We start from the raw sequence: 21,026 nt of genomic DNA, 5'->3' as shown, positions 1-21,026 counted from the left end.
TTGTTGTGCATGTAGGCCGCCTGCTGATAGCACTCCTTCCAGGACGACATGCAGGAGATGCAGCTGTGCAGCGTCTGGCGGGACGAGTTGATGTAGCCTTCGAACAGGCGGTCCAAGGAAATGTCTTTGCAACACATCTGGATGATCTTGTTGCTCATCTGGAGGAGAAAGGAGAGAGAGAGAGAGAGAGAGAGAGAGAGAGAGAGACCTCACAATCCCCTCGGGGACGACCCCCCCCTTTGAGGTCCTTCCATGGCAGGGGGGGGGGGAAACGAGGGTCCTTTGATGACTCGCGGACTTCAACTCCCAGAATTCCCCAGCCAGCTCTTTCGTTTCACTTTGCTGAATACCAAGATATATTACGCTCACTGTATACCCTCCATCTATTAAGAAAGTTACCCTATGTGGCTGGGCTGGGGAATTCTGGGAGTTGAAGTCCACAAATCGTAAAGTTGCCAAGGTTGGAGACCCCTGATTTAAGACTCGTGGACTTCAACTCCCAGAATCCCCCAGCCAGCTCTTTTTTCCCCCACTTTGCTGAATATCAAGATATATTACGTTTACTGCATACCCACCACATGTGAAGAAAGTTACCCTACGTGGCTGGCCTGGGGAATTCTGGGAGTTGAAGTCCACAGGTCTTAAAATGACCAAGAGAGCACCAAGGACCCTAGAGTCGTTGTCCTCCTCCTCCTCCACAAACCCTCCCTTCTAGCACTGATGACGTTCCCTAGTTGGGTCATGAAACGTCTGCAAAGAAAATAGTCAAGCTCAGAGAGCACCCAGGACCCCAAAGTGGACCTTCTCCTCCTCCTCCTCCTCTTCCTCCTCCCTCCCTCCACTTCACAAACTCCACTTCCTTCTAGCACTGATGAGGTTCCCTAGTTGGGTTATGAAACGTCTGCAAGAAAACCACCAAGGGCCCCATATTTTTCCTCCTCCTCCTTCTCCTCTTCTTCTTCTTCTTCCTCTCCTTCTTCTTCTTCCTCTCCTCCTCCTCCTTCTTCTTCATCTCCTCCTCTTCTTCTTCTTCCTTTTCTTCCTCTCCTCCTCCTCCTTCATCTCCTCCTCTTCTTCTTCTTCCTTCTTCTTCTCCTCCTCTTCTTCTTCTTCTTCTCCTCCTCTTCTTCTTCTTTCTTCTTCATCTCCTCCTCTTCTTCTTCCTTCTTCATCTCCTCCTCCTCTTCTTCTTCCTTCTTCTTCTCCTCCTCCTTCTTCATCTCCTCTTCTTCTTCCTTTTCTTCCTCTCCTCCTCCTTCTTCATCTCCTCCTCCTCCTCCTTCATCTCCTCCTCTTCTTCTTCTTCCTTTTCTTCCTCTCCTCCTCTTCTTCCTTCTTCATCTCCTCCTCCTCCTTCCTCTCCTCCTCTTCTTCCTTCTTCTTCTTCTCCTCCTCTTCTTCTTCCTTTTCTTCCTCTCCTCCTCCTTCTTCATCTCCTCCTCCTTCTTCTTCCTCTCCTCCTCCTCTTCTTCTTCCTTCTTCTTCCTCTTCTCCTCCTCCTCCTCCTCCTCCTCCTCGTCTACATACCCCCTCCCTTCTAGCACTGATGATGTTCCCTACTTGGGTCATGAAACATCTTACAAAAAAAAAAAAAAAAAAAAACCAGCCAAGCTTAAGGAGCATTAGAGACCTCACACGCTTCCTCCTCCTCTCTGCCACCTCCTCTTTCTTCTAATACTGATAACATTCCCTAGTTGGGTCGTGAGACGTCTTGCAAGAAAACCACCATACTTTTCTTCCTCCTCCTCCTCCTCCTCCTCTTCCTCCTCCTCTTTCCTAAGTGACAAATATTCCCGTCTATCAGTCGACATATTAGTATTTGGTATTTTTGCATTCGAAGAACGTGGGTGAGTTGTTCAGCTAACATGTTTGGACAAAACAAAATATTTTTAAAAGTTTTTTTTTTTAAAAAAAAGAAGAGAGAGAGAATAAAGGGATGGGGGGGAGAAATAAAGGCAGCCCCCGCCTCCCCCCCACCTTCCGGAAGAGCGCCGTGATCCTCTCTCGGCTATTGTAGTATGGGGAGTTGACCCACACGATCCGGACCAGGCTGATGAGATGGGGCAGCTTTTCGGGGATATCTTTGGGCCGTAGAGTGGCCAGTTCCTGGAACGGCTCTTTCAGGATGGACAGGAAGCGGAGGTTGGACTGGGCCTGCTCCGACCCGTCCTGCAAAGCAAGGGCAGAGAGCGAGAGAACCAGAGTTAGCCAGGGGAACTGCTTGCCACCAGAAGTTATGGGCGCTCCGTCACACCATCGAAAGAGATTGGGCAGCCATGGGTCCAGGATGGTATATAATAGGGTCTTCTTGCTTAAACAGTGGGTTGGACTAGATGATCTCCAAGGTGCACTTCCAGCCATATGAATCAATATCTATCTATCTATCTATCTATCTATCTATCTATCTATCTATCTATCTGTGACTGTCTGTCTGTCCATCCATTATCTATCACCTACCTATCATCTATCATTATCATTGTATCTATCTATCGTATCTATCTATCTATAATCTATCTATCTATCTATCTATCTATAATCTATCTATCTATCTATCATCTATCTATCTATCTATCTATCTATCTATCTATCTATCCATCCATCCATCCATCCATCCATCCATCCATCCTTTCCTTCTCTCTTTTTTCTTTCTTGTCTGTCATTTCTTTATCGATTATCATCTATTTTTCTATCTTTCTTCTGTTTCTTTTCTGTTTCTTTCTTTTTTCTTCTGTCATTTTTCTTTATCTCTATTATCAACTTTTCTTTCTCTCTCTCCCTCTCCTTTCTTTCTTTCCTCTATTATCTGTCTCTGTCTGCCTGCCTGCCTGCCTGCCTATCTCTGTCTGTCTGTCTGTCTATCTGTCTGTCTATCTATCGATCTACCTATCTATCTATCTATCTATCTATCTATCTATCTATCTATCTATCTATCTATCTATCATCTATCATCTTGAGGTTTTCAAGCAAAGATTGGAAAGCTTGCAGCTGTATTTTTAATAAATCTCTTCCTTCCCTTCCTCCCTCCCTTCCTCCCCCTCCCTCCCTCCCTCCTTCCGTCCTTTCTTTCTTTCCTTCCTTCCTTCCTCCGATTCCTTCCTCCCTCCCTCCTTTCTTCCTGATTCCTTCCTCCCTCCCTCCTTCCTTCCTTCCCTCCTTTATTTCCTTCTTTCTTTCTTTCCTTCCTTCCTTCCTGATTCATTCATTCCTCCCTCCCTCCTTCCTTCCTGATTCCTTCCTTCCTTCCTTCCTGATTCCTTCCTTCCTTCCCTTTATTTCCTTCCTTCCTTCCTTCCTCCCTGATTCATTCCTCCCTCCCTCCCTCCCTCCCTCCTTCCTTCCTGATTCCTTCCTTCCTTCCTTCCTGATTCCTTCCTTCCCTTTATTTCCTTCCTTCCTTCCTTCCTCCCTGATTCATTCCTCCCTCCCTCCCTCCCTCCTTCCTTCCTGATTCCCTCCTTCCTTCTTTCCTTCCTTCCTTCTTTCCCTTTCTTTATTTCCTTCCTCCCTTCCTCCCTGATTCCTTCCTTCCTCCCTCCCTCTCTCCTTCCTTCCTGATTCCTTCCTTCCTTCCTTCCTTTTTTGATATAGCACTTCCTGCTCAAGCAGAGGGTTGGACTAGAAGACCTCCAAGGTCCCTTCTATCACTGTTACTGTACCCTATGTTCCACATTCTAAGCCGGCCAGGCCGAAGACCATCAGGGCAACCCCTGCTCCAGCCTGGCCCTTTGGCCACCGTCCTGCAGAACTCATCCTGGTTGGACAAGCGCCTCCCCCCATTCCCGGTTCCTCTCCCTGCCCCTAACCTGGATCTGCTTGGAGAGCCGCTGGAAAGGGGCCACGTAGGAGGACTTGGAGAGCATCAGGATGCTCTCGATGTGCTTCACCCCCTTCTGGCACAGCTGCTTGCTGATCTCCGACAGGTCGGTGCAGCGGTTCTTCCAGAAGGCAATCTCTTCCAGGGGCCCCGCGCTTTCTCGGCTCTCGACCGCCTCTTGGGCCCTCAGCACGTCTTTGATCTGTCGCGTCCAGTGAATCATGGAAGCTGGAAGAGACAGAAAAAGGGGGTAGGGTGATGCCTCCCCTTGCCCAGCCAGGAGCAAATCTTGGCACCCCCAAGCTGCCTGCCATGGTCGAAGAGTTGCCAGCCATATCCCGGGGGTCCAGAGAAATCTTGGAAAATAAAAATAGGGGGGGGCGGAGCGGAGGTCAGTGCATTTGGAGGTGTGCCCGGATGGAGAAAAACCATAAGTGAAGGTCTATTAATAGGAGACCTTCAAACTCCCAGAACTTCAACTCCCAGAATTCTCCAAGCCAGCTTTTTTTTCACTTGGTCAAAATCAAGATATATTACATCAACCGCATTCCCACTACAGTATCTACTAAAAAAATTATCTTGTCAAAAAGCAAAGGTCTACAGCAGGAACCTTCAAACATAGCCACTTAAGACTTGTGGACTTCAACTCTAGAATTCTCCAAGCAAGCTCTTTTTCAATTGGCTGAAATCAAGATATATTACATCAACCGCATTCCCACTATCTACCGGTATTTAAAAAAATATCCTATCAAAAAGCAAAGGTCTACAGCAGGAACCTTCAAACACAGCCACTTAAGACTTGTGGACTTCAGCTCCCAGAATTCTCCAAACCAGCTTTTTTTCACTAGGCCGAAATCAAGATATATTACGTCGACCGCATTCCCACTATCTACCGGTATTTTATAAAATATCCTATCAAAAAGCAAAGGTCTACAGCAGGAGCCTTCAAACATAGCCACTTAAGACTTGTGGACTTCAACTCCCAGAATTCTCCAAGCCAGCTTTTTTTCACTAGGCTGAAATCAAGATATATTACGTCGACCGCGTTCCCACTATCTACTGGTATTAAAAAAATATCCTATCAAAAAGCAAAGTCTTCAAACATAGCCACTTAAGACTTGTGGACTTCAACTCCCAGAATTCTCCAAACCAGCTTTTTTTCACTAGGCCGAAATCAAGATATATTACGTCGACCGCATTCCCACTATCTACCGGTATTAAAAAAATATCCTATCAAAAAGCAAAGGTCTACAGCAGGAGCCTTCAAACATAGCCACTTAAGACTTGTGGACTTCAACTCCCAGAATTCTCCAAACCAGCTTTTTTTCACTAGGCCGAAATCAAGATATATTACGTCGACCGCATTCCCACTATCTACCGGTATTAAAAAAATTATCCTATCAAAAAGCAAAGGTCTACAGCAAAGTCTTCAAACATAGCCACTTAAGACTTGTGGACTTCAACTCCCAGAATTCTCCAAGCCAGCTCTTTTTCAATTGGCTGAAATCAAGATATATTACGTCGACTGCATTCCCACTATCTACCGGTATTTTATAAAATATCCTATCAAAAAGCAAAGGTCTACAGCAGGAGCCTTCAAACATAGCCACTTAAGACTTGTGGACTTCAACTCCCAGAATTCTCCAAACCAGCTTTTTTTCACTTGGCCGAAATCAAGATATATTACATCGACCGCATTCCCACTATCTACTGGTATTAAAAAAATATCCTATCAAAAAGCAAAGTCTTCAAACATAGCCACTTAAGACTTGTGGACTTCAACTCCCAGAATTCTCCAAGCCAGCTCTTTTTCAATTGGCCGAAATCAAGATATATTACATCGACCGCATTCCCACTATCTATTAAAATATATTTATATATCCTGTCAACAAATGCGATAAAGGTTAGTCTAGGCACATTTCTTCTCATCCTATCCATGCTGAATTCTGGGAAACCCTTGCTGGCTGAGGAATTCTGGGGGTTGAAGTCCACAAGTCCTTAAAGTGGCCAAGGTTGGACACCCCGGGTCTATGGGGTAAGGCCAGAAGGGGGTCTCAGGGGAATAAGGTCCGGGATGGAGATGGTGACGCCGGGCTGTGCCAGCTCTTTGGGGAAAGGCCCACAACTTCTCCTCAGCCTTTTGGCTTCACCCCAAAGATTGTGTGTCCGTGAGGAGGCCATTACAGATTTCGAGGGGTTTTCTTAACTGGCGTGCAATATGAACCGATACAGAATTCCAAAGTTAGTAGGGACCTTGGAGGTCTTCTAGTCCAACCCCCTGCTCTTAACAGGAGACCTTCTACCGGGGTGTCCCAACTTTGTGGCCACTTATGGACTTTGTTGTCCCCACCACTCTCAGGAGCTGCCCAAAATGCGGTTTTTTGAGGTGGTGGTGGCCGCCACATCTGGTTGGGTGCAGAGATCCTCGACTTACAACCATTTGTTTAGTGACTGTTCAAAGCTACAACGGAACGGGGGGGGGAAGTGACCCATGACCATTTTTCACACTTACGACCGCGGCGACATCCTCGTGGTCACGAGGATTAAAATTCAGACACTTGGCAACTGACTCGTATTTATGACGGTCGCAGCGTCCCTGGAAGGAAGGGAGGGGATATCACGCGATCCTTCTTTTGCGACCTTCGGACCAGCAAAGTCAGCGGGGGAGCCAGATTCGCTTAATGACTGCAGCGATTCATCTTAAGAACCATGGCAAGAAAGGTCACCGCTAAACGATTATCGCACTTAGCAACGGAAATTTGGACTGCTCAATGGCGGTCGTAAGTCGAGGACTATTTATTTTCACGGGCTGTTCCTTGGCCGGTCCCGCTTGCCAAGTGGGCTTCTTTTTCGTGGGGGTGCCAAACAAAGGAAGACTACCCCCCCAAAGTGCCTGAATGGGCAAGGATCAGTAATGGGATTCAACCGGTTCGCACACTTCGGCCGAACCAGTTGTTAAATTGCTGGCTGGCCCCGCCCCGTTCCTCCCTGCCCCTCCCCTTCCCCACGCACCCCATTTTGGCTCCCCAGTAAGTGAAGAGAGGCCTACAAGGACCCCCAAAAGAGGACCTTCCCACCAGAGGCTTCTCGGCTACAACGGTCGAAAAGTTTGGGGCAAAGGCTGGCAATTCACCCCTCCTGGCCTCCCTCCCCAGCAAAGGCTCGGAATGGAATCGGCTAATAGCTGCCGCCGGCGGGCGGGCGGCTGTCTCCAAAGCGTCTCACAGCATGGAAGCCGCAATCTTTGTGCCAAATTACCGGGCAAAACAATCACACGGCTCAGGGGATTAAAACAGCCGAGCGTCATTCAAGGGCTGGAGAACAGCCGAGCTTTGAGCGACACCCGAGGCCCCTCCGAGGTCGCCAATTGGTTGTGGCAACCCCAGGATTGCGGGGGAGCTCTCGGCTTAACGGCCACAACGGTCCCAACATTTCCGTGGCCGAGCGAGAGACAGTTGCAAAGTAAGCTTTGGCCTGTTTTACGACCCTGCTTGCACAAGCAGGAGACCCTATGCCCAGGGATGGCTAACCTTTTTGCCGTCACGTGCCAAAAGCGGGGGCAAGTGTGGGGGGGTCGCACACGTGTGTATCCACACCCATAATTCAATGCCCCCACCCGTGTCCCCCCCCACTGTTGGCACGTGACGGCAAAAAGTTTACCGGTGAGCCTGGTAGGTCCATTTTTCGCCCTCCCCAGGCTCCAGGGGCTTTTTGGGAGCCTGGGAAGGGCGAAAACTGCCTCCCTACCGGAAGCCCTCCGAAGGCCAGAAACAGCCCATTTCCCGACTTCCGGCGGGCCCAGAAGGCCCGAAAATCAGCTGGTTTTCTTGGAGCCTGGGGACGGCAAAAACTGCCTCCCCAACGGAAGCCCTCCGAAGGCCAGAAACGGCCCATTCCTGACTTCCGGTGGGCCCAGAAGGCCCAAAAATCAGCTGGTTTTCTTGGAGCCTGGGGAGGGCGAAAACTGCCTCCCCACCGGAAGCCCTCCGAAGGCCAGAAACTGCCCATTTCCCGACTTCCGGTGGGCCCAGAAGGCCCGAAAATCAGCTGGAGCTGAGCTAGGGCGACGCTCACATGCCCGCAGATATGGCTCTACGGGCCACCTGTGCCACGCGTGCCATAAGTTTTCCATCACGGCCCTATGCCATTTCAGACAAGTGGCTGTCCAGTCTCTTCTTAAAAACCTCCAGTGATGGAGCACCCGCAACTTCTGGTGGCAAGGAGTTCCGCTGGCGAATTGTCCTCCCTGTTAGGAAATTTCTCCTTAATTCCAGGTTGCTTCTCTCCTTGATGAGTTTCCATCCGTTGCTTCTTGTCCTGCCTTCAGGGGCTTTGGAGAATAGGGGGACACCCCCCCTTCTCTGTCGCAGCCCCTCAAATATTGGAATACTCCTATCATATCCCCCCCCCCAATTCTTCTCTTCTCCAGATTGGCCAAACCCAAATCCTGCAGCCATTCGTATGTTTTAGTCTCCGGGACTTGGATCCTCTCAGTTGCTCTTCTCTGCACTTTTTCCAAAAGTCTCAATATCTTTTTTTGTAACGTGGGGACCAAAACTGGACGCAGAATATTCCAGGTGTGGCCTTACTCAGGTTTTATTTTTTTTTAAAAAAAGTTGCAAAATCTCTTTTTTCCACTGCTGTTGTAACTTGGAACCGTCACTAAGCGAATGGTCGTAGTCCAGGTTGATTTTTTTTTTTCTCTTACACTGCCAGAGCTGCACAGCCAAGAAAAAAAGGACATGCCAGCCCTTCAAATCATACCCTCTTTTTTTTTTTTCCCCTGGCTTTGCGGGTATCTTATTTCCGTCACGACGGGCCTCGCTTTCCGCCGGGGAAAACGGGTCAATTCGTGCCCAGCAGGCTCGAGGTGACACAAAGCGACACTAAAAGCCGCTCCGGATAATGGCCACGGCGAGACAGCGAAGGAAGAGGCCACTCCGCAACTTCCAGGGAAACCCAGCACAAAAAGCTGGCGGGAGGGATAATTCGCACGCAGAACTCGCCCAAGTCCCCGAAACTGGCAAGGCGAGAGTGATGTCGGTACCTCTTCGAGAGAGACAAGGTCCTACGGGGCTCCAAAGGAAAGGAGGGTCGTGCCAGGCGGCCGGCACAGAGTACCAGTTTGGTCCAGGGGTGAAGGCAGAGGGTGAGAAAGTGGGAGACGGCGAGTTCTAGTCCTGCCTTAGGCATGAAAGCCGGCTGGGTGACTTTAGGCCAATCCCTTTCTCTCAGCCCCACCACCTCAGAAAATAGGAGTTTTCTTTTCTTTCTTTTTTCTTTTGTCTATTTTTGTGGAGAAAATAGGAGGAGGAGGGAGTTTGGGATATGTCTGCCTTGAGATATTTTTAAAAATAATAAAGGCAGGATATGAATTAAATAAGAAGGAAGGAAGGAAGGAAGGAAGGAAGAAAGGAAGGTGATGAGGGAGGGAGGGGAAGGGAGGAAAGAAGGAAGGAAGGAAGGAAATGAGGGAAGGAGGGAGGGAGTGGAAGGAAGGAAGGAAAAGGAAGGAAGGAAAGGGAAGAAGGAAGTGGAAGGAAGGAAGGGAGGAGAGGGAGGGACGGAGGGGAAGGAAGGAAGGAAAAGGAAGAAAGGAAGGAAAAGAAGGAAGGAAGGTAGGTGATGAGGGAGGGAGGGGAAGGGAGGAAGAAAGGAAGGAAGAAAAAGAAGGAAGGAAGGAAAAGAAGGAAGGAAGGGAGGTGATGAGGGAGGGAGGGGAAGGGAGGAAGGAAGGAAGGAAGGAAATGAGGGAAGGAGGGAGGGAGTGGAAGGAAGGAAGGAAAGGGAAGAAGGAAGTGGAAGGGAGGGAGGAGAGGGAGGGACGGAGGGGAAGGAAGGAAGGAGAGGGAGGGAGTGGAAAGAAGGAGATGAGGGAGGGAGGGAGTGGGAGGAAGGAAGGAAGGAAGGAGAGGGAGGGAGGGAGGGAGGGGAAGGAAGGAAGGAAGGAAGGAAAAGAAGGAAGGAAGGGAGGTGATGAGGGAGGGAGGGGAAGGAAGGAAGGAAGGAAGGAAGGAAGGTGATGAGGGAGGGAGGGGAAGGAAGGAAGGAGGTGAGGGAAGGAGGGAGGGAGTGGAAGGAAATGGAAGGAAGGAAAGGGAAGGAGGAAGTGGAAGGAAGGGAGGAGAGGGAGGGAGGGAGGGGAAGGAAGGAAGGAGAGGGAGGGACTGGAAGGAAGGACATGAGGGAGAGAGGGGAAGGAAAGAAGGAAGGAAGGAAGGAAGGAAGGAAGGAAGGAAAGAAGGAGAGGGAGGGATGGGAAACAAACAAACAAACAATCCTGGCCACTTGCACAAGGAGGGACTCGGCCCAACCAGCCATTTCCACTCCGAGTCCCACCCTCCCCAGCCCGGCTTCCACGCTTCCCTAATAGAGATGTGGGCACTGCATAATTCAGTCAGCGTCTCTCTCTCTCTTTCTCTCCGGTCCGCAGAGCGAGACGTTCAATTGAATTTGCGCAGGGCGGAACAAATGAGCCGCGGGTCCAGAACTGACGGCCGACAGCGCCCAGCCGCGCCTTCCGCCTGCGGGGCAGGGAAAGAGACGTAAGACGGCCCCCCCCTCCCGCCCGGCGCAGGCGAGAGACCCCTGGCTGGGTGGTCTCACACAAAAATGAGGGGGGGGCAACGCAAATGGGGGAATAAAAGAGATGGGGAGGGCCCCCTCAGCTCACCCCGACAAGTCTGAACCCCAATGGTCGGCCAGTCCTCGATTTACGACCATGTGTTTAGCCGCCATTCAAAGTCCTCACGCTTACAACCGTTGCGACAAACACCAGGGATCAAAATTCAGGGGTGTGTATTTACGACCGTCGCAGGGTCCCGCGGTCCCCTTTTTTGCGACCATCCCAAGGGACTTCCCGCGGGCAAAGCGAATGCTGGGGGCTGGATTCGTTTAACGACCGCCGGATCCGTTGGACAAACGCGGTCATTCCCTGAGCAAGCGTGGCAAGGAAGCTCGTAAAGTCAGGCGTTGACTTATTTGACCTTGCTTAGCGACGCAAATTCCGATCGCTCTTGTGGTCATAAGTCGAGGACTGCCTAGTCCCCGATTTACAACCGCAATTGAGCCCCAAATTTACGTTGTAAATCGGGGACTAGCTATAGACTGTCGGGCCTGTTCATTGCCTTCCATATCTTTCTTTCTAATCTCTTCCTTAGCGGAGATACCGGCAGTCCTCGACTTATGACCACAAGAGTGATCGGAATTTGTGAAGTGAATTTTGTTCCACTTTACGACATTTCTCACCACAGTTGTTAAGCGAATCACGGCAGTTGCGAAGTTAGTAAAACGGTCCTTAAGTGAATCTGGATTACCCATTGTCGGAAGGATCGCAAAAGGGGATCCCATGACCCCCAGGATACTGCGACCGTCATAAATACAAGTCAGCTGCTGAGCATCTGAATTTTGATCACATGATCCCGGGACACTGCGACCGTCATTAGTAGGAACCAGTTGCCGCGTGTCCAAATTTTGATCAGGTGACCGTGGGGATGTTGGAACCTTCGTTAAGTGTGAAAATCGGTCCTAAGTCACTTTTTTTTCGTGCCGTTGTAACTTTGAACGGTCACTAAACAAACTGTTGTAAATCGAGGATTACCTGGACAAACTTGGCAACTTTTAGATTTCTGGACTTTTAAAAGTTCTGGACTTTTAAAACCATTGAACTTTAACTCTTCTGGCCTTTTAAGACTTCTGGACTTTTAAAACTTCTGGACCTTTAAGACTTCTGGACTTTTAAGACTTCTGAACTTTTAAGACTTCTGGACTTTAAGACTTCTGGACTTTTAAAACTGTTGAACTTTAAATCTTCTGGACTTTTAAGACTTCTGGACTTTTAAGACTTCTGAACTTTTAAAACTTCTGGACCTTTAAGACTTCTGAACTTTTAAGACTTTTGGACTTTAAGACTTCTAGACTTTTAAAACTGTTGAACTTTAACTCTTCTGGACTTTTAAGACTTCTGGACTTTAACTCTTCTGAACTTTTAAAACTTCTGGACCTTTAAGACTTCTGGACTTTTAAAACTTCTGGACTTTTAGGACTTCTGGACTTTTAAAACTTCTGGACTTTTAAGACTTCTGGACTTTTAAAACTTCTGGACTTTTAAGACTTCTGGACTTTTAAAACTGTTTAAGTCTTCTGAACTTTTAAAACTTCTGGACTTTTAAGACTTCTGGACTTTTAAGACTTCTGGACTTTTAAAACTGTTGAACTTTAAGTCTTCTGAACTTTTAAAACTTCTGGACTTTTAAGACTTCTGGACTTTTAAGACTTCTGGACTTTTCAAACTGTTGAACTTTAAGTTTTCTGAACTTTTAAAACTTCTGGACTTTTAAGACTTCTGGGCTTTTAAGACTTCTGAACTTTTAAGACTTCTGGACTTTAAGACTTCTGGACTTTTAAAACTGTTGAACTTTAAATCTTCTGGACTTTTAAGACTTCTGGACTTTTAAGACTTCTGAACTTTTAAAACTTCTGGACCTTTAAGACTTCTGAACTTTTAAGACTTTTGGACTTTAAGACTTCTAGACTTTTAAAACTGTTGAACTTTAACTCTTCTGAACTTTTAAAACTTCTGGACCTTTAAGACTTCTGGACTTGTAAGACCTTGACTTTAAGACTTCTGGACTTTTAAAACTTCTGGACTTTTAAGACTTCTGGACTTTTAAAACTTCTGGACTTTTAAGACTTCTGGACTTTTAAAACTGTTTAAGTCTTCTGAACTTTTAAAACTTCTGGACTTTTAAGACTTCTGGACTTTTAAAACTGTTGAACTTTAAGTCTTCTGAACTTTTAAAACTTCTGGACTTTTAAGACTTCTGGGCTTTTAAAACTTCTGGATTTTTAAAACTTCTGGACTTTTAAAACTTCTGGACTTTTAAGACTTCTGGACTTTTAAGACTTCTGGGCTTTTAAAACTTCTGGATTTTTAAAACTTCTGGACTTTAAGACTTCTGGACTTTTTTAGAACTTCTGAACTTTTAAGACTTGTTGGACTTCAACTCCCAGAATTCCTCCCTGCTGGCTGAGGAATTCTGGGAGTTGAAGTCCACCAATCTTAAAGTTGCCAAGTTCGCCGGCCCCTGGTTTTATCCCAAAGTTTCCAGACCTCAGCGACTTTGAAGACGGCTGGACTTCACCTCCCAGCGTGCCCCACGGCCTTGGAATTCTTTCAGGCAAATGGGGCAAAGGGTTCAAGAACGGGACCGGGTGCGAATTCCGACACCCCCTCGACACTCCAAAAGCAAGAACGGCGTCGGAAACGTTGGCGAGGCCTGTCGGAGATAGTGCCCGATAACAATCACCACCCAAATTTGGGCATTTCTGCTCGGCCGGAAGGCTGCCCCAACCCGTCTGCCAGGAAGCTGCGTTACAACGTAACGCCGGCTTCTAACCTTGATAGGCGTGGAAATAAACCATGGTTTGAATTAATTTGGGGAAGTGCTAACAAATCGGCCTCTACATTTAAAGCAGAATTTTTAGAACACAGGTAATCCTTGATTTACAACCGTTCGCTTAGTGGCCGTTCGAAGTTAGAACGGGGCTGAAAAAAAAGAGGACTTACGGCCGTCTTCACACTTACGACGGTTGCGCCGTCTCCGTGGTCACAAATTCAGATCCTTGGCAATTGGCGCAGATTTATGACGGTGGGAGCATCCCCGGGGTCACGCGATTCCCCTCTGGCGAGCCAAGTCCACCGGGAAGCCGGATCCGCTTAACGACGGTGTTCCTCATTTCAGAACCGCAGCGATTCACTTAACAACGGTGGCGGGAAAATGGGCAAAGCTCACCGAGCAACTTTCTCACTTAACCCCGTGCGTTTGGGGCTCAACTGCGGTCGTACGTTGAGGACTCTGTGTAGACGGTCCTCGCTTAATGACCGTTGAAGTTACCGCAGACCTCTCAAAAGCTACTTACAACACGGTCCCAATGTTACGGCCGCTGCACCGCGTCCATGTTCATTTGCCGTTATGACTGACCGCAGAAACGCTGGAGGGACCCCTGTCCATCTTCCCACTGGGTCCCCTCATAAGCTTCCCCCACACCCCAACTGCAGGGGATGCCTCATTTCCACCCCACCAGGCCCCAAACCTTTCACGGGTAATCCTCCACTTACAACAGTTCATTTAGTGACCATTCAAAGTTACAACAGCACTAACCCCTCCCCCGATGACTGCTTTTCACACTTACGACCATTGAAGCATTCCCCGGGGTCACGCAATTAAAATTCAGAAGCTTGGCAACTGACCCATACTTATGTCGGTCGCCGTGTCCCTGGGTCACGCAATCCCCTTTTGCAACCTTCTGACAAGCCACGTCCACGGGGTAGCCGGATTCGCTTAACGACCGGGCGACCGATTTATCGACTGCGGTGGATTCACAAGCAAAGTCGTAAAACGGGTCAAAACTCCCCTTAATGGATGTCACGCTGAGCGATGGAAATTTGGGGCTCGATTGTGGGTCGTCCACAATCCCCCCCCCAACGTTGGTCGTGAAGGAAGGACAGATTTCCTCTAGGAGTTCGAGACCTTTTTCCAGTGTCTGAGACCACCCACCCACCCCAGCCCGTCCTCCTCCTGTTGCCCACCCCTCCCGAATGGCCACTGTCAGATGAACAAAAATCTGTGAATGCACAAACCCCACAGGGATGGTTTCCCCTTCCTTCCTTTCTCTCTCCCTTCCTCTCCCTCCCTCCCTCCCTTCCTCTCCCTCCCTCATCTCCCTTCCTTTCTTCCTACCTTCCTCTCCCGCCCTCATCTTCTTCCTTCCTTCCTCCCTTCCTGCACTTTCCTTCCTTCCTACCTTCCTCCTTCCTTCCCTAACCCTCCTTCTCTCATCTTCTTCCTTCCTTCCTCTCTCATCTTCTATCTTCCTTCCTTCCTCCACTCTCCTTCGTCCCTCGCTACCTTCCTCCCTCCCTCATCTTCTACCTTCCTTCCTTCCTACCTTCCTCCTTCCTTCCTCCACTCTCCTTCATCCCTCGCTCCCTTCCCTCTCTCATCTTCTACCTTCCTTCCTTCCTTCCTCCACTCTCCTTCGTCCCTCGCTCCCTTCCCTCTCTCATCTTCTTCCTTCCTTCCTCCCTCATCTTCTTCCTTCCTCCCTCCCTCCCCCTCCCTCCCTCATCTTCCTTCCTTCCTCCCTCATCTTCTTCCTTCCTTCCTCCACTCTCCTTCGTCCCTCGCTCCCTTCCCTCTCTCGTCTTCTTCCTCCCTTCCTCCCTCATCTTCTTCCTCCCTCCCTGCATCCTCATTTGTATCCTGCCTATATTGTGCTTCTTTGGTGAATTCCGATGCGGAGGAAGAAAACGGGCTTCCCCGGGACCCCAGAGGAGCCGAGCTGGGAAGAAGACCCCCGGTTTCTCGTCCTCCCGTTTCCCCCCACCCCCTGCAGCTGGACTCATTGCCCTGCCGTAAGACCGGGTGCACACACAGCGTCTGACCAGATTGGGAATGATAGACGCAGCGCGGAGGCGGCTTGGATAATCCACTCACACGCGAGAGCGGCCGGTGAGATGATCGCGCCTGGTGTGGTCTTCCCCAGCGGCCCATCTCCTCCTCTTCCCATCCGGTGAGCGCCCCCCACCCCCCTCAGATACCCCAAGACCCATCACTCACTCTCCAGACGATGGACCACGGCCTTGTCCTTCTGGGCCACCTCCGGGGTGATGGTGAAGGATTCGATCGGGATGTAAAGGACGGTACGGCCCTTCATCTTGTAGCGAGTATCTGCGGACGGAGAGGGCCGGGGATTAGGGTTTTTGTTGGCTTTTGGAGGGAGGGAGACCTCGGGACATCTCCTTAGGACCCCCCCCCAATTCTCATTCTCCTCGGTCCTCCATTGAGACACCCACAATCCCAGGTAGTCCATTCGACTGACGATGATTTGTTTAGCGGCCGTTTGAAGTTACGACGGCACCGAAAAAGCGACTTACGACCAGCACAGGTAATCCTCGACTTACAACAGTTCGTTTAGTGACCGTTCAAAGTTACAAACGGCACTGAGAAACATGACTTATGACCTTTTTTTCACACTTCCGCCCCTTGGTCATGTGATTAAAAATGAAGATTCTTAGCAACCGATTCATATTTATGACGGTGGCAATGTCCTCGGGTCACGTGATGGCCATTTGTGACCTTCTGACAAGCAAAGCCAATGGGGGAAGCCGGATTGACTTAACAACGGTGATCCTAACTCAACAACAGCGGGGATTCGCTTAACGACAATGGCAAGCAAGGTCGTAAAACGGGGCAAAACTCATGCAATCTCCTTCTGGGACAAGCAATCGGGGGTGGGTTAGTGGTGCGGTGGCCCAGAGGTGGCGTTCTCGCCTCACAATCAGGAGGCTGTGAGTTCGAGCCTAGGTAGAGGCAGCTATTTCTCTCTCTGGGCACACTGAGAATGTATCTGCCGAACAAAACTCCTCATTGGAGACAGGAAAGGCATCCGGCCATTAAAAAACACACTGCTAACTCCATTCAGTTGCCCAGACTCCACCCGCAAGGGATTATGGAGTTGTTAAATGAAGATGATGATGATGATGATGGATGGGGGGTGGGTTATCCGGATTCGCTTAACGACTGCACTGATTCGCTTAACCACTATGGCAAGAGAGGTCGTACGACGGGGCAAGGCTCACTGAACAAACGACTCACTTAGCAACGGACATTTTGGGCTCAGTGGTGCTCGTTAAGCCGAGGACGACCCCGTATCAGCAGCCAGAGGCCTGGGACAACCCCAAAGCACCAGCCCCACGGATCTGTGACCGCAAAGGCGGATCCGACGGGAAAAACGGCCGAAGCCTACCTGTCAGGGAGGTCATGAAATGATAAATTTCGGAGAAAAATTCGTTTTTGATGCTTTCCGGCCAGGAGCCTTTGCGGAAGAGGCGGGGCAGATAGGCCGCGTTGAGCGTGCGCATCAGGGAATCGATGTACGGCCTGCGCACGGAGCCGAACTGCACCACTTCGTGGAAGTTCTCCTCCGTAATTTCGGCGTTCTCCTGGCGGATGAAGTAGGCCAGCTGTTTCTGCTCCTGTCGGGAGAACGGCAAAAATCAAGACGGGGACAAGGGAGTCCCCTGCCGTCGCGTTCTCTCAACCTACAATATATATATTTTGTATATATGTATACAATACTATATACAATACAATATACAAACCTGAGAAAACAAATATACAATACTATATTATATATATATGTGGGGTGCCACAGGGGTCGGTCCTCTCGCCCCTCCTGTTCAACATTTATGTGAAGCCACTGGGTGAGATCATCCGTGGTTTCGGGGTGAAGTACCATCAGTACGCTGATGACACCCAGCTGTACATCTGTACATCTCCACCCCGGACCACCCCAATGATGCCCTTGAAGTGCCTGGAGGCCGAACGGATCTGGATGGGGAGAAACAGGCTCAGGCTCAACCCATCCAAGACTGAGTGGCTGTGGCTCCCGGCGTCCCGATATAGTCAGTTGGTGCCATCTCTGACTATTGGGGGCGAGTCATTGGCCCCCACAGATGGGGTTCGCAACTTGGGTGTCCTCCTGGACTCGCGGCTGTCTTTAGAAGAGCATTTGACGGCTGTGCCTGGGAGGACTTTTTATCAGGTTCGCCTAATCCACCAGTTGCGTCCGTTTCTGGATCGGGACTCCTTACGCACGATCACTCAAGCACTCGTCACTTCCCGCCTGGACTACTGTAATGCTCTCTACATGGGGCTCCCCTTGAGGAGCACTCGGAGGCTCCAACTGGCGCAGAGTGCGGCCGCGCGGGTGGTGATAGGAGCAACGTGGCGTTCCCATGTAACACCTCTCCTGCGCGAGCTGCACTGGCTCCCGGTGGTCTTCCCGGTGCGCTTCAAGGTTTTGGTTACCACCTTTAGAGCGCTCCATGGCTTAGGACCCGGGTACTTACGGGACCGCCTGCTGCCACCAGTAGCCTTTCACCGGCCAGTACGCTCCCATAGAGAGAGGCTCCTCCAGGTGCCGTCGGCCAAACAGTGTCAACTGGCGGCCCCCAGGGGAAGAGCCTTCTCTGTGGAGGCACCCGCTATCTGGAAAGAGCTCCCCCCGGAGATACGGAGGATCCCGGATTTACGCACCTTCCGCCGTGCCCTCAAGACCTTTTTATTCCAACAGGTTGGCCTGGCCTAACCGCCCTTTTTAATTGTAAATTTTAAATTTGTCTAAAACTTTTAGGGGTGTTTTAATCTGTTCCGGGCCAAATTTATTTAATTAGGTTTTTATACTGTTTTTAAATTTTGTAATCTGTGTGTTTTATCTCTTGGCTGTTCACCGCCCTGAGTCCTTCGGGAGTAGGGCGGTATATAAATCTAATAATAATAATAATAATTTTTAAAAAAAACTCCGTGGACGTCAAACTCCCAGAATTGTCTGAAACGGTATAACGTCTTCCTGTCTGAGCAAGGAGTTGGACGAGAAGACCTCCAAAGTCCCTTCCGTTCGAATGACGTTTTGTTCCGTTCTGTTCCGACAGTCTTTACGGAAGTCTCTGCTTGACCCAACACTACCTTAGCTGGATCCACTTAACAGAACAATGGAGAGATTGCAGAGGAAGGGATTACAAAAGAGTAAGCAGGCCACAACGTTTGATACGTTATCAACCAGGGGTGGGTTCTAAATTTTTTTTACCACCGGTTCTGTGGGCGTGCCTTATTTTGTGGGTGTGGCTTGGAGGTCATGTGACTAGGTGGGCGTGGCTAGCTGGTCAGAGTCATTTCTGGAAGGTCCTCGCACGTACGACCAGTCCTCGCACTTACGACCCGAATCATTTGTTTGCTTTTAACACTGATCAGCTGTAGGGCGGCCCTTTGAAGCCGCGCGGCAAGAGTTTAAACAGTTTTTTTTTCCCTCTAGTCATCAGCTGGGACTCAGGAGGCAGCAATAGATTGGGGGTGGGACCAAATAAAAGGTAAGAATAATGTGGGTGGGGTGGGTGGGAGGGTGGGGGGGGAGAACCGGTTCGGTGACGTCATATCGTCACCGCTACCGGCTCGGCCGAACCGGACCGAACCGGGAGGAACCCACCACTGGTATCAACGTATCCAACGGAATGCCTTTGTGTCAGGGAATTCTGGGAGTTGAAGTCCACCTGTCTTCAAATTGCCAATTTGACAGGCCTGCACTAGCTATCCAAATAGAGTCAGAAGGGACCTTGGAGGTCATTTAGTCCAACCCCATGCTCAAGCAGGAGATCCTATAGCAGTGATGGCAAACCATTGGCACGCGTGTCACAGGTGGCACGCAGAGCCATTTCTGCAGGCCCGCAAGCCGTCGCCCTAGATCACCTCCACCATGCGTGCTTGCGTGCCTCCCGCTGGCCAGCTGATTTTCGGCTCTCTGCCGCACATGCGGAAGATGCGCACCCATGCCCATGCCGCCCCTCCCCTTCCAGAAGTTTCCATGCAGCCCATTTCAGGTGCCAGGTAAGTCCAGGGCTCACCCGGAGGCTCTGGGAGAGCGAAAAACGGGCCTAATGAAAGTCCAGAAATGGGCCGTTTCCAGCGTCCAGAGAGCCTCCGGAGGGCCGGGAAAGGCTGTTTTTGCCCTCCCCAGGCTCCAGGAAGGCTTCTGGAGCCTAGGGAAGGCGAAAAATGGGCCTACTGGAAGTCCAGAAATGGGCTGTTTCCAGCCTCCAGAAAGCCTCCAGAGGGCCAGGAAAGGCTGTTTTTGCCCTCCCCAGGCTCCAGGAAGGCTTCTGGAGCCTAGGGAAGGCGAAAAATGGGCCTACTGGAAGTCCAGAAATGGGCCGTTTCCAGCCTCCAGAGAGCCTCCGGAGCGCCGGGAAAGGCTGTTTTCATCCTCCCCAGGCTCCAGGAAGGCTTCTGGAGCCTAGGGAAGGTGAAAAACGGGCCTACTGGAAGTCCAGAAATGGGCCGTTTCCAGCCTCCAGAGAGCTTCCAGAGAGCCGGGAAAGGCTGTTTTCGTCCTCCCCAGGCTCCAGGAAGGCTTCTGGAGCCTAGGGAAGGCGAAAAACGGGCCTACTGGAAGTCCAGAAATGGGCCGTTTCCAGCCTCCAGAGAGCTTCCAGAGAGCCGGGAAAGGCTGTTTTCGTCCTCCCCAGGCTCCAGGAAGGCTTCTGGAGCCTAGGGAAGGCGAAAAATGGGCCTACTGGAAATCCAGAAATGGGCCGTTTCTAGCCTCCAGAGAGCCGGGAAAGGCTGTTTTCGTCCTCCCCAGGCTCCAGGAAGGCTTCTGGAGCCTAGGGAAGGCGAAAAACGGGCCTACTGGAAGTCCAGAAATGGGCTGATTCCGGCTTCTGGAGCCTTCAGGGAGGCCTGCTATGCCCAAAACAAGGCATGGAGGGGTCATTCTCGCATGCACAGGGGAGAGCGGGCGCAGGGGCAGTGCGGGGAGTCATTGCATTATGGGTGTGGGAATGCGCGCACGCAACCCCCCTCCCCTCCACTCCCCCCGTTTTTGGCACGCGACGGCAAAAAGATTTCCCATCTCTGCCCTATCCCATTCCAGTGGCTGTCCAGTCTCTTCTTAAAAGCCTCCAGTGATGGAGCAACCCACAACTTCCGGTGGCAAGCTGTTCCACTGGTTAATTGTCCTCATTGTCAGGAAGTTTCTCCTCCATTCCAGGTTGCTTCTCTCCTTGATTCGTTTCCATCCCTTGCTTCTTGTCCTGCCTTCCGGCGCTTTGGGAAAATACGTTCCTTGATTTATTGAAATAAAATTTGAAGTTGTGGGATGTTTCATCGCTGGAGGTTATTAAAAAGGGATCAGACATCCCTTTGTCTGAAACGGTGTAGAATCTCCGGCTTGAGCAGAAGGTTGGAGAAGTAGAAGACCTCCAAGATCCCTTCCAGCTGTGTTCTGATTGACTGACTGACTGATTGATTGATTGATTGACTGATTGATTGGTTGATTGGTTGATTGATTGATTGACCTGGTGAGGTATGACCGGTTCCACTTTCAGCCCGGCGAAGTCGTCGACGTAAAATACAATCATGGTTTGGGTGACATCCTTCAGGAACTGGTCCATGGCGGCCAGATGTTCCTCCGTCCACATCTCTTCGGTGACGCCGGACAAGGACAGCCGTTTTCGGAGGCATGGTTTCTGCACAAAGACCGGGGAGGGGGGGGGAACCCACAATTTTGACAAAGTAACACAAGCCACACTGTCTTCAAGAGAGGGACGATTTTTCCCTGGACGAGTTTGTGTCCTCCACAGACATGCACATAC

The 21,026-nt window shown here is 50.1% G+C and overlaps 1 protein-coding gene across 1 annotated transcript in view; it reads right to left on the bottom strand.

The window, feature by feature from the left end:
* The window catches only part of DNAH2 (dynein axonemal heavy chain 2), a 162,387-nt gene that overhangs the window by 124,365 nt on the left and 16,996 nt on the right, over positions 1 to 21,026 (bottom strand). Inside the window, exons 4-9 of the mRNA XM_087891622.1 lie at positions 20,730 to 20,900; positions 16,625 to 16,853; positions 15,436 to 15,546; positions 3,804 to 4,042; positions 1,978 to 2,169; positions 1 to 158 (exon numbers count right to left, since the gene is read on the bottom strand). Of these exons, the coding sequence (XP_087747748.1) occupies positions 1 to 158; positions 1,978 to 2,169; positions 3,804 to 4,042; positions 15,436 to 15,546; positions 16,625 to 16,853; positions 20,730 to 20,900 (1,100 nt within the window). The remainder of the gene's footprint in view (positions 159 to 1,977; positions 2,170 to 3,803; positions 4,043 to 15,435; positions 15,547 to 16,624; positions 16,854 to 20,729; positions 20,901 to 21,026) is intronic.

This window comes from Pantherophis guttatus, chromosome 4 (assembly GCF_059756535.1).
Source record: "Pantherophis guttatus breed Tessera chromosome 4, ASM5975653v1, whole genome shotgun sequence".
Classification (NCBI taxonomy): domain Eukaryota; kingdom Metazoa; phylum Chordata; class Lepidosauria; order Squamata; family Colubridae; genus Pantherophis; species Pantherophis guttatus.
Note: the sequence above shows the minus strand (reverse complement) of the source record. Positions and strands in the feature narration are given on the sequence as shown.